This window comes from Genypterus blacodes, unplaced genomic scaffold, assembly GCF_046128005.1.
Source record: "Genypterus blacodes isolate CSIRO-AG114 ecotype Tasmania unplaced genomic scaffold, CSIRO-AGI_Gbla_v1 ptg000154l_1, whole genome shotgun sequence".
Lineage (NCBI taxonomy): Eukaryota > Metazoa > Chordata > Actinopteri > Ophidiiformes > Ophidiidae > Genypterus > Genypterus blacodes.
The window spans coordinates 215074-231318 of NW_027466956.1; the positions used below are offsets into that span (position 1 = coordinate 215074).

Genomic DNA, 16245 nt, shown 5'->3' on the forward strand with positions numbered 1-16245 from the left:
GGTATTACATATTCAATTGAACTGACAATTCACTTGTCAGTGTCAGTAGTTCATTTAATTGAACTGACACTAGATTTTCAAAGTCACATTAAAATGGACTGGACAAAATAAGTGATATCCCTTTCTATTTCAAGCATTTAAGTACCGTAGTGTCAGAGATGTCACAAATATATAATGAGTCATTCAGTTTATTTAAAGCTGAAAAGCTGAGCTATGTTCTTCCTGCGCAGTTTGGTATTATTGTATGCACCACACTGAAAATGGACAAGAGAAAGAAAATAAGAATTGTCTGAGAAGATAAAGAAGAAATAATTGCCAAGCACAGTCAAGGCAAAGGCCACAAGACAATCTCAAAGCAGCTTGATGTTCGCATTACCATGGTTGCCAATATTAGCATGGGACCATAGCCAACCTGACTAGACGTGGCCGCAAGAGGAAAATATACCCAAGCTTGAATAGATTTTGCGGTGGTAATTGCCTGAATATTGCTGCAAATTCTGACACATCATCAACATTCTAATCTTTCATTTAACATTACCAGCTATTTTAGATGAACAAATGTAACTAATTTGCCTTAACTTAATCTAAGGCAATGTTTACTAAATCAAGCCGGATTTAAGCGTCGCACCAGTTATGCTACCCTTTGCTGTTTTATTTGTTCTTATAGTTTTAGTTTCCCTCAAGTATTATTCTTTGCTCCTCTGACATAAAAAATATGCTACATGTGACCGTTCAATCTTCTTTCACATTGAGTTGGTCTCTGTCTTGAAAGACACTGCCTCTTTCATGGGAGCATGCACGTTCCCGCATTAAGAGTAGCCGGTGATGTGTGGTGATCACCATCATGTTGTGATACCTATTGAGACTGCAGGGTTTCTATTTTGTCAAGTCAGCTAAGACAAACAAGGTCGAGGTCTCTTCAGCTTCCTTCATAACACAGCCTCCTGCTGAGTAATGTAGAAGTAATTCAGAGCTACAAAAAAGTACTTGATTGCCTCAAAATGATGTGCTCAAGAATAGTAGGATGATAGAGATGGTAGAACTTGCGTCCATTTAAATAGGGTGAATAGGCTGATTAAGACATTTAAGACACCAGTAATACTAGAGAAAATACTGTGCTTGAAATACAACTACAATCCAATTATTTGTTATCACTTCTCGAAAATTGTGTCCAAGCCATTTTCCTTTGTTTTAATATTTAGAAGTGTCGGTTTTATTAAATATGGAGTACTGAATGGTGGATGCCAAGTACATTTGTTAGTTTCAACCTTTAACCCCATCTGTATTCTATCTACCAGATCTGTTTTCTTGACATTTTGGCAGGTTTTTCAAATGTATGATGATCCAATCAACCAACAATCTTGCAATGTTAACAGTAGAGAAAATAATTCCCTGACCTGGATCCTGAATCCCCACTACAATTGAAATTGCTTCTGCCATGGACCATTCTCAACTTTTCCACCAAGTCATTTAACTACTTTTCACATAATGTTGACAAACAAACAAACCATTTCACACAAATGACAACATAACCTCCTTGACAAAGGTAATAATCCATGTTTCTTGGCAGATCTCTCTTCACAGAGTCGACCACCAGGTTACATGGTTCTGAACTTGTAGACCTGTATGTTTGTAGAATTAGTAGCAATGCATGAGAGAGCTTGCAGTAGTAGCATTAGTAGAGAACTAACCAGGGGACTGCAGTATAGCCACCACCTCACTATGTCCTCTCTCCCTGGCCTTGTCCAGAGGAGTTTTTCCATCCTCATCCCTTAGGTCAGGGTTGGCTCCGTGACGCAGCAAAGTCTGCATTAACAAAGATTACAGAGAATATCATTTAATTTAAGTATTACTTTTGATGCTGCTTCACTACACTGCATATGGAGCAGGTCAAGATGATAACATGGAAAATATTAGAGTTGAGAAGGAAATGAGGGCTTTTGAATTTCAGCTTTTATCAGTCACCATTTAAGACTACCAAACATTTCCGTATATCCAGATGTCTTGCTTTATGTTGCCTCTTAACAGAAAGGTTACTTTTGTTTGTGTGGGCCACAAACACTGCAGAAATAGTAAAATACTCTCCTAAAAGTGTGTGTATACCTTGGCTACTTGTGGGCGCCCAAAGCAGGCAGCATAGTGTAGTGAAGATGACCTCTGACCTCGATTAACATCTGCTCCTCTTTCACAAAGGAACTCCACCTAAAACACAAGCGCATGCACACCCAGCAGACCATATTTAATGAAATTGTTTTTAAAGAGAAACAACATGAGTCACAAGAAAATATCCAGCATCATCATAAATACAACCATATATTCAAGTCAAGGGCCATTTGTGTGTTCTTTACCATTTCCTGTGTGCCAAAAGCTGAAGCCCAGTTGAGTAAAGTTTGCCCAACGTCATCCATGAAGTTTACCTCAAAAGCTGCAACACAAATAACTCACAGTTAGAAGAGAAACACACAGAATAATAAACATGACAGCTGAGTCAGTCTGAGAAGGGTCCAGGAGTGGATAGCAATAAGTAAAACCTAATCAGAGGACATTATATGCTAGTTACACGTTGTTGGATAAATTCAGCTGTTTTGGTGCAGTAAACTGTCTGATGTAAGCCGTCGTCATCATGTGCGTAAAACTAAATTTCTTCACAAATGTGAATATTTGCAATGATATCTGGCAAAAGGTAAAAACGAATAATCCCAATAATACTTGAGTCGTCCTTTAGGTTCATGTTTGGGGATACTGAGGTTCATGAAAACCTGACTTCCAAATGTGGCTCTGTAGTTGAAAAATATTGTAAAGCTAGTGCTCATCCAGCTCCTCCACAGATCAAATCTGAAGTCTATGGTCTTACTAAGGTAAGACCTTAGTACATGCAAAACTTCAATTACACTGCCATTACAGAAAAAATACAATGAAAAGTGCCCCCTGAACTCTGCGTAACAGTTGCACAGTATATTATGCAATAGTAAATGTATACTTATGGGTATGCCACTTGCTCAAATTGTATAGCTTGCCTCACACTGCGAATATAAAATAGTTAATGTTTACTTGGAGAAGGGGGGAAACAGATTGATTCTGTATGTGTACAGTGGGGGAAATAAGTATCTGATCCCTTGCCCATTACAGTTGGCCCACTAACAAAGAAATTAATGGTCTATACCAGGGATGGCTAACCTGCGGCTCCCGAGCCGCATGCAGCTCCTTGCCGGCTGATGTGCGGCTAAGCTCCAGTGCTCACAGATTTCTCTTGGTGTACAGAATTTCAAATTGTAAAATAAACATCTCAAATGCATATGCTATATTTGGCAATACAGCCAAAAAGCTGAACGATTTCATTATTTATTCATATATAATTAGTCATCACGCGATGTTGAGAGATGTATTAAAGTAACATAGGAGTGCATGGCTCCTTTAAGAAGAGAGACGCAGGTATCGCGTCTCTGTGTGTGTATGTGTATGTGGACACGCGTGAGAGAGAGACCGGTGGTACGTAGAGCGTTGGCGGGAGCAATGAATGTTAGGGTTACGGGCTACAGTATGAAGATATGAATGCCAGCTGGTGAAAATAAAGCTGCCAACTTCCCAAGAACAATCGAGTTTCCCGTGCGTTATTCTGCTGGAAAAGGTGAGGGGATTAACCCCGAAGTTACTGAGCATCAACTTCGGCCCCAGAAGAAACATCCTCCCTGTGCTCCTCGACCACGGTTTGGGAGCCCAACAGGAAAAGGTCAACTAGCCAGTGTTACTAGCCAGACCAGCATTAGCTAATGACAGAATCGCCATGGATGCAGGAAAGCGTAAAGCTAAATGAAAATATGAAGTTGAACACCGGACGTTTTAGCTGCGCTATTGTCTCCGTCTCCCTTACAGGCCGTGTCATGCTGATGCTGTTAACCCCTAGTATGGGTTGGGCCGGCCTCTCGCTCACTCTCTTCCCATCCACTCTCGCTGGCAGTCACTGGGCAGCTCCTCGTTGTGCCTTGCTGGCACACTGCGCTTTTTGTTTATAGTTTGTACATTCATTATTAGTTAATCTTTAAGCAGTTTACCCGTGTGGGTTAATACTTTTTCTTTTTATTCTCACAGCACACACAAACTTAAACAATTGTCTTTTGTTTCTGGTTCTTTTCCCATCAGTCATATGTTGTCAGGGTTTTTTTATTTTTGAGAGAGAGAGAGAGATTATTTTACCGCCACCTTGCTCTCCTGTATTTTGGTTTTATTATCCATCACGTCTTCTTTATGGCTTTTTTGTTATGTTGAACGTCATTGGTCTGATAACAGTGCGGCTCTTCGAAATGTTGTTGGGTTTTGTTGTGGCTCTTTGAGCTGAACTGGTTAGCCACCCATGGTCTATACTGTTAATAGTAGGTTTACCGGCTACTGGCTCAGTCCATAGGGGACTTGGCTTGGGAACCACAGGGTCGAGTCCCCGTATCGACCAAGAAAAAAGTGTGGACTGTCAGCTGGAGAGTTGCCAGTGTCGAGGCACTGAAACCCCCAAGGCACCGAACCCCCAAACTGCTCCAGGGGCGCCGCATCATGCTGCCCGGCACTGACCCCTCTGTAATGCGTGTGTGTGTGTGTGTGTGTTGTGATATGTAAGAGGGTGCAAGACAAATTTAAGATGACGTGTTTGCACGTGATTTGACCAAATATAGTATCTTCTTTTTCTTAATTGAACAGTGAGAGAAATATCCAGAATATCACATTACATAAGAGTTATACATTCATTTGCATTTCATTTCCCCTGGCAAAACATGGCTTAGTACTTGTTGGAGAAAGCGTTGTTTTCAAGCACAGAGGTCAGACATTCTCCAGGTTTGCACACATCTCAGGAGGGATTTTGGTCCACATCTCCTTGCAGAGCCTCTCCAAATCCTTAAGGTTTTGAGGATGCCGCTACCTCCCTCCACAGACTTTCTATGGAATAAAGGTCTGGAGACTGGCTAGGCCACTTCATGGTCTTAATGCACCTCTTCTTGAGCCACACCTTTGTTGTCTTGCCCGTGTTTTGGGTCATTGGCGGTTGTCAGTGTCCTGGCTGAGGGAAGGAGGTTGTCGCCAAAGATTTCCCAGTACATGGCGGTGTCCATGTTCCCCTCGATGTGTTGAAATCGTCCTGTTTCCTTCCCAGAGAAACCAAAGCATAATATTTCTACCTGCATGCTTGACATGGGGATGGTGTTCTTGGGGTCATAGTCTGCATTTCTCTTCCTCCAAACATGGCGAGTCAAGTTGATGCCAAAGACCTCGATTTTGGTCTCATCTGTCCACATGATGTTGTCCCAAGTTCTGATTCATTCAGGTCTTGATTGGCAAACTTTAGACGAACCTTTTACATGTGCCTTCTTGAGCAGGGGGATCTTGCCGGCACTGTAGGGTTTCAATCCATTACGGCGTAGTGTGTTATCAATGGTCTTCTATGTGACTGTGGGCCTAGCTGAGTTGACATCATTAACAAGCTCCTTCCATGAAACTCTGGGCTGATCCCTCACCTTTCTCATTATCACCGACACTCCACAAAGCAAGATCTTGCATGGAGCCCTAGGCCGAGGGCAATTGATGGTGAGAAGTGGTGTTGGTGCGATTATCGGAAAGTGGAATAAGTACAAAACCAAGCGGCAAAGTCCCTGGTGTCGTTAGACAGCTCTTTGGGGCGGCAGTGGCGCAGTCCATAAGGGACTATGCTTAGGAACCGGAGGCTGACCGGTTTCGGTGGACAAAAGAGTTTCGATTGGCAGCTGGCAGCCAAAGAGTTGCCACTGCCGAGGTGCCCTTGAGCAGGCACTGAACCTCAACATGCTCCACTGGCGCCGGTTGCTGGCTGCCTGCGGTGCCCCGTCCAGTGCATGTGTGTGTAGGAAGGGGGCGCAGACTTTCAATGTGTGTGATTTGCATTTGTGTAACTTGCATTGTGCAAAACATGTATGTGTGTAGCATGTATGTAACTGTATGAAATGTAAAATGCATGTATTGGAAGACAAATTTCTCAATCTCTTCCTTCTTTCCTTCTTTCTGTCTTTCTTTGGTTTTGCCCGTAGCTGGAATCGGGTTGACTCTGTAGACAGGTGTCTTTTATACAGGTAACACGTTTAGAATAATGTACTCTCTTAAAGCGAGAGGACAACATCTGTTTGCCTCATGGGCACATAACCAGTTTGTGGGAGCCAGAACTGGTGGTAGGGGATCAAATACTAATTTCTCTCAATCAAATGCAAGTCAATTTATAACTTTTACATAATGTGATTTTCTGGATCTTTTTAGTCTTGTGTCGCTCACTGTCGCCTACCATCAAAATCATAAACCGCTACAAAACTGGCAAGGGATAAAATATCTATTTCCTCCACTCTATGAAGGGCAATCGCATTTTACCTTTAATTGCAGTAAATACAAACACGCCGAGGATGTAAATATACTGCAGGAACAGTGTTCATACCTCCAGTATCGATGGCATCGATCAAAGCGTCAGTGTCTTTACTGCGAATACAGTCAATGAGCTGTCGGTGTGATCTCTCCCCTGAACTGTCCAAGCGTCGCAGACCAGGAATACGACCCGTTGAGCCTGCTGTCGATTTGGGTAGCGCCTTTCGTCCCTCAAATAGGAGAACAAGCAGGAGGTCCACCAGTCGCATAGTGTCAAGCACACAGCGTTCATCTCCGCCCAAAGCTGATTCAATGGAGTCAGGCAGGGCTGAACGCAACAGGTCCTATAGCCCAGGAAGAAAGAGCACAGAAAACATAAAAGAACAGAAGATAGAGGAGATGGCATAGGAGCGGAGGAGAAGGGAGCTGTATAAAGAGGGAAAAGGACAGAGGCAGAGTAGATAATGAAAAAGAAGACAGACAAAGAAGAGATCAGAAGAGATGAGAAGAAAGAAGGGTTTAAGAATAGATGCAGAAAGGGAAAAAAATAGAGTACAGAGGGAGGCAAAGGCAATAAAGGAACAGAATGGGCAATGGAGAACAAAACAGGAGGAACAGAAAAGAGTACAGACACATGAGGATGTAAAGGTAAAAGTTACAGTAATATAAACACACTGCCAAAACCCTCCAAGTTATTAATACTTTTCTGTAAAGTTTGGTATTATGGTCCATATTCTACTAAATTCATCTAACAGATTCTGATGTATATCAGGCGTGTGAACCTACGTGAGTGACAAGCGGTGACCCCCTGCACAATGTGGAGAGGAGGCTGACAATGGTCGACACCTGGTTACTGAGTTTGGAGTCAGGGGCTGTAGGTGCAGATCCTGTTGCGGTCCGGTTTGGCTTACAGGAGGAGGCAGGGCCCATCACTATGCCACCGGCAGCTGCCATGCGGGACAGCAGTTCCTCTGTTAGGCCATGTTTAGCTAAGGGGGCGGGGTCCACACCACGGCGGGTAAACCGGTCGGCCAATGAGGCAAAGCAGCGCAGAGCACCATCTGAAACCTGGGGAACAGAGGTTATGTCAAAAAATGGTCATCTCTGGTCATTCAGGACCCTAGTGTATGTCATTTGAAGAAGAACTCTCAAGGCAGAAAGAAATCTTCAACGCTCATGTTGTGGTCAGGCTCTTGGGATTCTTCTGTCTTTGTTCGTTCTGACAACTGTCCCTATTGTAATTGATTTTAGTATCACGACACTGCTTTAGCTTTCCCAACGCCCGAACAAATTATGTAATATTTCAGGCAATAACAGTTAGTGGAAGTTATAGAACTAGACGTGCCACATCCTTGTTCTCATTGTTTTTTCCTCTTTTTTCCCCTTTCTCCCTCTGTGTATAAAAACAATCTTGTTTGTCGTTTCATAACGGCATGCTCAACGTCATGACAAATGCTTTCATCAATAAAAAAATATTCAGCTTAAAAAAAAGTAACTAGAAAAGACAGATTTTGTCTTTTTGGTTCATCTTTTACAGGGATGACAAACTGATTGCTTAGTGTTGTGGAAGTTTGTCTTACCTGGTGGTCTTCATGTTTGAGCAGACTGGACAGCGACTCGACACAGGTCTCCAGAGACGAGTCCTGAGGCTCCATCTTACTGCAGAGGCGGGACACCACGGCCATGGCAGAGTGCAATGTGTCTTTATGGACCAGGTGACCACTGTCTCTGATGAAACTCAACACACAGTTCAAACCTCCAGCCTCAAACACAGCTCCAGACTCCCGGGTACAGATCAGCTCCAGCACCTGAGCACACACACACATGCAATCAAGGCTTACATTAACGCCATTCTCCAACTCTCACGTGTAAAACCCAATTAGTACAGTCATTACATATATTCAGAGCACATGTGATTTACGTCGGCACCGCAACATCTAACCAACGCATCACATATTCTGATGAAATTCTCACAATACTCATTAACAAACATTATCGCTATAACGGTCCACATGGTCAGCTGATGCTCTAGTTGCCTGTGAATCTCTGCACTTAGTGTCTACAAACATCCCAACCAGACTCCTTCATCCTCATTTCCGGGGACTTTGATCATGCTTCCTTGTCCTCAACTCTCCACCTTTACTCAGTATGTCGACTGCTTCACAAGGAACAAAAAAACTCTTGCTTTGTGCAAACACTAAAGACGCATACAGCTCTTCACCATTCCCCCTGCTGGGGAACTAAGACCACAACCTTGTCCATCTCTGCCCTGTACATACCAATGTCGAGAAACAAGCCCCCACTACTAAGTATGTGAGAAGATGGACAGAGGAAACCAGCACGGTGCTAGGGGACTGCATTGAGAAAACCGACTGGGACATTTTCTACAAATCCCACAGGGGGGACATCGACAGTCTGACCCACTGCATTACGGACTACATCAATTTCTGCACAAGGAATTCCGTACCCACCATAAAGGTACGGCATTTCTCTGACAATAAACTGCAAATGACCCATGATCTAAAGGCCATGCTTAATGAGAGGAGGGTCTTCAGATCAGGGGACAGAGAGGAGCTTAGGAGAGTGCAGAGGGATCTGGGGAGGGAAATGAGAGACACCATCACAGGCCGCAACAACAGGGAATGTGTGGTGGGCCCGGGACCTGGAGACCAGGAGCAGGCGGACGAGCTGGACGAGCTGGACGAGCTGGAGGAGCTTTGACTCGCCGCTCCCCTCCTCTTCCTCACTCCAGATTTCAGGGCAGGCATCTTTCTAGCCTCTCCAGCTGTCCCACCCCTCCTCACCCCGCAGATCAAACAGCACCTCCTCACAACTCTTTACCCTGCACCGCTCCACGCACATCCAGAGTCTACCATCCCCCCATTGTCTTCGTCGGGAGCCAGGCGCCTTCCCTGTGGAGGACCTCCTGTATGGTGCCTGTCCCAAAGACAGCGCATCCCAGGGAACTCAACCACTTTAGACCGGTAGCCTTGTCTCACCTGACAAAGACGATGGAGAGGATTATACTGAACCATGTAAGACCCCTGGTGAGTACGTCTATGGACCAACCAACACCATCCAGTCATCACTACTGAGGGAGAAGCTGGAGGGAGCTGGAGCTAGAGGCCCCCTGACTGCATGGACCATCGACTACCTGACCAGACCGCAGTATGTTTAGCTTCATGGGTTCATGTGTTTCAGACACAGTGTTCAACAGTTTGCCTGTAGGGCACTGTGCACTCTGCCTTCCTCTTCTCCCTCTACACATCAGACAGCTGCCATCTCCAGAAGTTCTCTGACACTTCTGGTTCTCTGGCACACTTGTGCTCTCAGGAGGAAGGAAGGAGGGTCAGGGGTGGCTGGAGTGAAGGGGGTGTAATATCAGGAGGAAGATTTTACGGGAGGGTCTGCAAGAAAAAGTAGAAACGCCTAACGGGTGCTTTAAAGGGGTGGGGCAGGAGGGTCCAGGGTGGCTGGGCTTAGAGGTGATTACGTCATTATCCAAAAAATTTGCAGCTTTTCATTTAAATGCTGTGAAGCACCAATATATGCATCTATAAACAATATGGACAAAAGTATGGGGACACCTTCAAATTACACCTAAGGGGCTTTTATGACATGCCATTCTAAATCCATAAGCATTGATAACATTAATAATAATGTTATTAATAACATTAATAACGCCATTGCCCTTACCCTCCACACAGCACTCACGCACCCTGACAACAGTACAGTACAGTACGATCACTTGGCAGACGCTTTTATCCAAAGCGACTTACATTACATTACCACCCTTCGCAGAGGGGGGGAGCAATTGAAGGTTCGGTGCCTTGCTCAGGGGCACCTCGGCAGGGGCTCGAACCGGCGACCCTCCGGTTCCCAAGCGGAAGCACTACCCACTGAGCCACTGCCTCCCACAAGAATGGGATATATGTGAGAATGCTTTTTATTGACTACAGCTCAGCCTTTAATACCATCATTCCCAGCAGGCTGGTCAACAAACTGCTTGGCCTTGGTTTCGATAGCTCCCTCTGTATGTGGATTAAAGACTTTCTTTCTAACTGCTCACAGACAGTCAAGTTTGATTCAGGGCTCTCTCCCAGTCATACCACCAGCACTGGGGCACCGCAGGGCTGTGTCCTCAGTCCAATGCTGTACTCACTCTACACCTTTGACTGTATTTCGACACACCCAACTACCTCAATAATCAAATTTGATGATGTCATATGGAATGTCATGATGTCATGTGATGTCATAAGTCATATGTGATGTCATGTGATGTCATGTGATGTCATATGGGATGTCGAGACATGTCATATCAGACATCTTGAGCTATTGGGACATCTTGAGCTATGGGACGACTTATGTTTTAATGTATGAATGGGACCGTGTGTTGTTTATTTATTGTTATTTATTATTTATTTAAAGTTTATTGCTGTTAATTTATTACTGTTGAAAGATTCAGGCACAGCACAAATGCATTTCGTTGTATTATCATGTACAATGACAATAAACACTATTCTACTCTATTAATATAGAGTTGGTCCCTCCTATGCAGCTCCAACAGCTTCACCTCTTCTGAGAAGGCACTTTGAAGTGTGCCCAGCCTGAGAGAACTACAATATGTTTGATTCATGTTAATGTGTATTTAAATACATTTAAATTTGTGAGAGAAAAAAAATTGGTTTAAAAAAAATATATATATAAAAAACTGTCTAATCAACCACAAATTTTCTGACACCCCTTCGGTACCTCCACGGACCCCCTGTTGAAGACCCCTGCAATAGACTTTTGTATGTCCTGCACAGACTTCCCTCAAACCTCCCAGCCATTACCTTAACGCACTGCTCGGCCAGGTCTCTGCTAGTCCGATTGTTGAGTTCCACCACCACCAGTCGGTTGCACAGTGCCTTGATGGCACCATCCACTCCAACAATTCTACGGGTGCACTCGGCTGACACATCCAAGTAGTAGGTGATAGCTCGAGCTGTGACCTCGAGCACGTTGTCCGGAGCACTTTCATCCAGGAAGATCTTACAAAGTGCTGGCAGGAATGTTCTAGGAGGACAACTGGGGAGCGACAGCAAGTGTCCATACATTAAGTGCTCAGATAAAAGTCTTATATTTGGAAATTTAAATGTTTTATATAGTAACATATTTACTTACAACATTCAATAGCTGTGACACGTATGTGAAATATGGAGGTAAACTCACGTCTCAAAGCAACGGTCCACATTGTCTGACATGAGCAGCAGCATGCAGAGCTGCTCCAGAGCGATGAGTTGCATGTCTCGTTCATCGCCCTGACCCATCTGCAGCCACTCTAGCAGGGTGTCTGGGTCCACATCTGCCATGATGGTTAACCTGGAAGTACAAAGCTGATTTCTGAGTTCGGTATAAGCACAGAATAAAGCAGCGTGAGCAATTTTAATTTTCCTCGCGGGATTGAGTACATTTATCTATTTTTTGTTCAATGTGGACAAGTTGTGGCATTCTGGAGATATGCGCCATTCAATGTCCAGGTCTGTAGTACTCAGTGAATACCATCAGTGAGCAACACAAAAGGGAAAAAAAATTAATAGCATGAAATCAGTAATTGGTATCGGTTGTGTTGATTGTGGTCACAACTTCAATCAATGTGGACCAAAATATGAAACAAACTGAGTTTTAAATATGTTTGCTGTGAAAATTATACCAGGACATAGTCAAACAGATAAAATATATACACAATACATGATGCAGCTGCAGCTTCATCTTACTCTCTATCGTCCTGATCTCTCACCTGGCTCCCCGGTCTGGATCAGTGCTCAATCACTGCTGACAGTGCTGGAGCTGTTTGGGACTCATCCACATGGCCGAAAGAAAAGAGGAGTCAGGAAGCTGTTGTCGCTGCCTCTCACCGGAGTTTCTGGGACATATAGTCTATTAACCTGAGTAAGATATTAGAATAAGACTGAAGAAGAAGAGGAAGAAGAAGAAACAATTCCTCTTCTTCTTTTTCTGATCAAGTTTGTCATTTGCTTAGTAAAACACAGGGTCATACTGTACATTGAAATTCTTTGTGACGTGGCAACAACAGCAGCATATTGAAGTTTGTGCAATTCGTGCAAATTACTAAGAAAAGTGCAGACCACACTGAATAACAACAGAATAAAAAATATATATACTGACTATTACAAATAAATAATAATATAGTGAAGTGAAGACTGTGAGGACACTGTTCCTCTTATCAACAGAACATTCTGCCCCCCTCTCTCTGGGACCCAGAGCCATTCAGGGTTAATTAAGTATACAAAATAAACAAATTGCACTGTGGTGGCTTAAAGTTGGGCCCAGGGTTTGACTTTCACCATCTGGGTATTTCACGCACTTGGTGGCATCCTGTGTCCACTTTACAAGACCAAATGGTCAGTGATCAGCAAAGCCTACCGTTGTTTTTCTTTTTTTTTAAGAATTATTTTTTCCTGCTTTGTTCTTTTAAAACTTTCTTCCCATCGACGAACGCTGTTATGAATTAAACAAATGTAACACACTTGGACAGCAGAAAATATAGGAAGGATAATTTTTTTTTATGTTATTGCATATATTTCTCACAAAATATGTAAATAAAAAAAAAAACATTTGCACATCAGATTTTATGTCAATGTGTCTCACATTATGCCTTTCGTTGCCACATCAGCTTGACATCCTCAAACAGACTTGTTGAGCTGTCTGTTCCAGACTTTCATCAGCTCACACAATACCAATCAACAAAGAAGAAATATCTATTGATTCTTTACTCATTTCCTAAGTTAGAAATCCAAACATTCTATTTTCCAAATAGATGATCATCTACTTTTCCACCAACCAAATCTCTCTGAACGTATGGGCTGTTGCTCAAGACATTCAGTTAGGTTCATAAGTATTTGGACATTGACACAATTTTGGCTCTGTACACCACCACCATGGATTTGAAATTAAACAAAATGATAAACAAGATGTGCTTTAAGTGCAGACTTTCAGCTTTAATTTGAGGGTATTTACAGCCAAATCAGGTGAGCGGTGTAGGAATTACAACAATTTCTATATGTGCCTCCCCATTTTTAAAAGGTACTAAAAGTAATTGGACAATTGGCTGCTCAGCTGTGCCACAGCCAGGTGTGTGTTATTCACTTACTATTTCTTTCACAAGGAGCAGATAAAAGGTCTCGAGTTCATTTCAACTGTGGTATTTGCATTTGGAATCTGTTGCTGTCAACTCTCAACATGAGGTCTGAAGGGTTGTCACAATCAGTGCAGCAAGCCATCATTAGGATGACAAATTTAAACAAACCCATCAGAGAGATAGCTAAAACATTAGGTGTGGCAAAACAAACTGTTAGGTACATTCTTGAAAACAAAGAACGCAGTGGTGACCTCAGCAACACCAAAAGACCCGGAACACCACGGAAAACAACTGTGGTGGATGACAGAAGAATTATTTCCCTGGTGAAGAAAAACCCCTTCACAACAGTTGGCCAGATCCAGAACACGCTCCATGAGGTAGGCGTATCTGTGTCAGTCAACAATCAAAAGAAGACTTCATCAGAGTGAATACAGAGGGTTCACCACAAGATGTAAACAATAAACGAGACACAAAAAACATAAAAAAAAAAAAGAAGAAGCCTGTGGAGTTCTTGAACAGCATCCTATGGACAGATGAGACAAAGATAAACTTGTACCAGAACGAAGGAGGAGACGAGGATATAGAAGGAAAGGAACTGCTCGTGATCTAAAGCATACCACCTCATCAGTGAAGCATGGTGGTGGTAGTGCTATGGCATGGGCATGTATGGCTGCCAATGTAACTGGTTCCCCTGTATTTATTGATGATGTGACTGCTGACAAAAGCATCAGGATGAATTCTAAAAGGTTTTGGGCAATATTATCTGCTCATATTCAGCCAAATGCTTCAGAACTCATTGGACGGTGCTTCAGAGTGCAGATGGACAATGACCTGAAGCATGCGGCGAAAGCAACCAAAGTGTTTTTTAAGGCAAAGAAGTGGACCTGACCAGAATCCAATTGAGCATTCATTTCACTTGCTGAAGACAAAAATGAAGGGAAAATGCCCCAAGAGAAGCAGAAACTGAAGACATTCGCAGTAGAGGCCCGGCGGAGCATCACCAGGGACGAAACCCAACGTCTGGTGATGTCAGTGGGTTTCAGACAGTCCAGGCTGTCAAAATTATCCTGCAAAGGATTTGCAAACAATTGCAACCAAAGTGACAATTTGATCTATGATTGTTAGTCTGGCCATTTACTTTTGGTCCCTTGTAAATGGGGAGGCACGTGTAGAAATGGTTGTAAATCCTACACAGTTCACCTGATTTGGATGTAAATACCCTCAAATTAAAGCACATCTTGATTGTTTCGTTTCAAGTCTACTGTGGTGGTGTACAGAGCCAAAATTGTGAAAATTGTGTCAATGTCCAAATATTTATGGACCTAACTGTATAGTAATATATCACAAATCTGACTGGAAATGACTTAATGAGCTCCAACATAAATATTACAATTAAACTATAGACCATTTGTTTATCTCTCGATCCGCGTCAACAAAGTCTTTGAACTTTACTGTCAATATTTGTGCGTAAACAGGATACATTTCATGTGCATCACAAAGTTTCATCAGCTCAGCAAAATGTCCGATTATTTCATCACACACACTAAATACCATTAGACGAAAAATACTGGTCTTATTACTCATCTATTGCTAATCGTCGTTGTGCGAGTGCCCAACGGGGCCCACGCACTTATTTACAGTGCGTTGATGCTTTTTTTATCTGCTCTTTTAGGTTCACTTGAAGCCACATGCTAACGCTAAGCTAACAAACACGACGTTGACAGGCCAGACAAACATACAACATTATATCATTGACACAAAACCACCAGTTTCACGATACTGGAGACGTTTTTGTAATCGTTTGTTAGCAAAGACGCAAGGAAATGTTCGAAAGAACTGCTATATTGGCCGGCTAGCTGACGTTAGCACCACGCTAGCCTAACACGGCTATATTTATCGGCAACGTTAATAAACTGACTTTCTACCACCAAAACAGCTCTATACGCTATCAAGAAGTTTTGTTAACTAACATGGGATGAAAACGTTATTTTAAACCGCATTAAGGTACGCTTCAGCGACCTCTATCCGCGGCCTGTGACCCGATACAGGAGCGGCAGCGGTGCTCGAGTTCTGGGAGAGCCGGGAGGCCGAGTAACAGAAGCCGTGTATATTCCGAGAGTGACGCCGGACCAGGTTCGCCTCAGATGCACTCACCGTTTTCTCTTTTCAGCGCAGAGATGATCCAGGCTCCGATCAGATTGGGATAGTTACCTTGCGGGTCGAATGTGACGGAGATCAGAGGTTTAATTTAAGCGTTTCCATTTCTACCACTCGGCCGTTAAAAGGTCACATACACACACACACACGCACGCGCGCACGCACAAACGCACAAACGCGCACACACTGAAAATGGAGAGCGGAGGCGTTCAGAGGCCGCCTGTAAACTCGGAAACGACAATCTCACATTCGGACATTCTGACTTTCTGGTTCATACTCATATTGTTATCACAGCAACTGCAAATTGCGCGACTCAGTAAGTCACACGACCTGGATGGATGGAATAATACATCCATTACATTTGATTTAGTTACTTGTATGTTGGAGTTCAAATAATACTAATTTTAGATGTTTTTTAATTGAATAGTCAAGGACAGTTAAGTAATGTATAAGGTAAAGATAACAACCATCCTTCAAGAAAGTCATGTGTGTTTATGACCAAAGAGATTCCCAGGCTCCTAAAAAATGAAGTCCTCCAAACTGTCTGTCCACAACCCAGACTGCTTACTGCATCA

General features: G+C 43.2%; 1 protein-coding gene across 3 annotated transcripts in view; it reads right to left on the reverse strand.

The window, feature by feature from the left end:
- The window catches only part of hectd1 (HECT domain containing 1), a 44214-nt gene extending 28371 nt beyond the window's left edge, over positions 1-15843 (reverse strand). For 2 of the 3 annotated variants that reach the window (XM_076166050.1, XM_076166048.1), the window contains exons 1-10: positions 15668-15843; positions 12152-12299; positions 11584-11733; positions 11205-11439; positions 7950-8177; positions 7156-7437; positions 6443-6713; positions 2349-2425; positions 2104-2202; positions 1692-1806 (exon numbers count right to left, since the gene is read on the reverse strand). In XM_076166050.1, the coding sequence (XP_076022165.1) occupies positions 1692-1806; positions 2104-2202; positions 2349-2425; positions 6443-6713; positions 7156-7437; positions 7950-8177; positions 11205-11439; positions 11584-11723 (1447 nt within the window). In that variant the 5' untranslated portion in view covers positions 11724-11733; positions 12152-12299; positions 15668-15843. The remainder of the gene's footprint in view (positions 1-1691; positions 1807-2103; positions 2203-2348; positions 2426-6442; positions 6714-7155; positions 7438-7949; positions 8178-11204; positions 11440-11583; positions 11734-12151; positions 12300-15667) is intronic. The other variant, XM_076166049.1, reaches the window with a different exon arrangement.
- Positions 15844-16245: the final 402 nt, after the last annotated feature.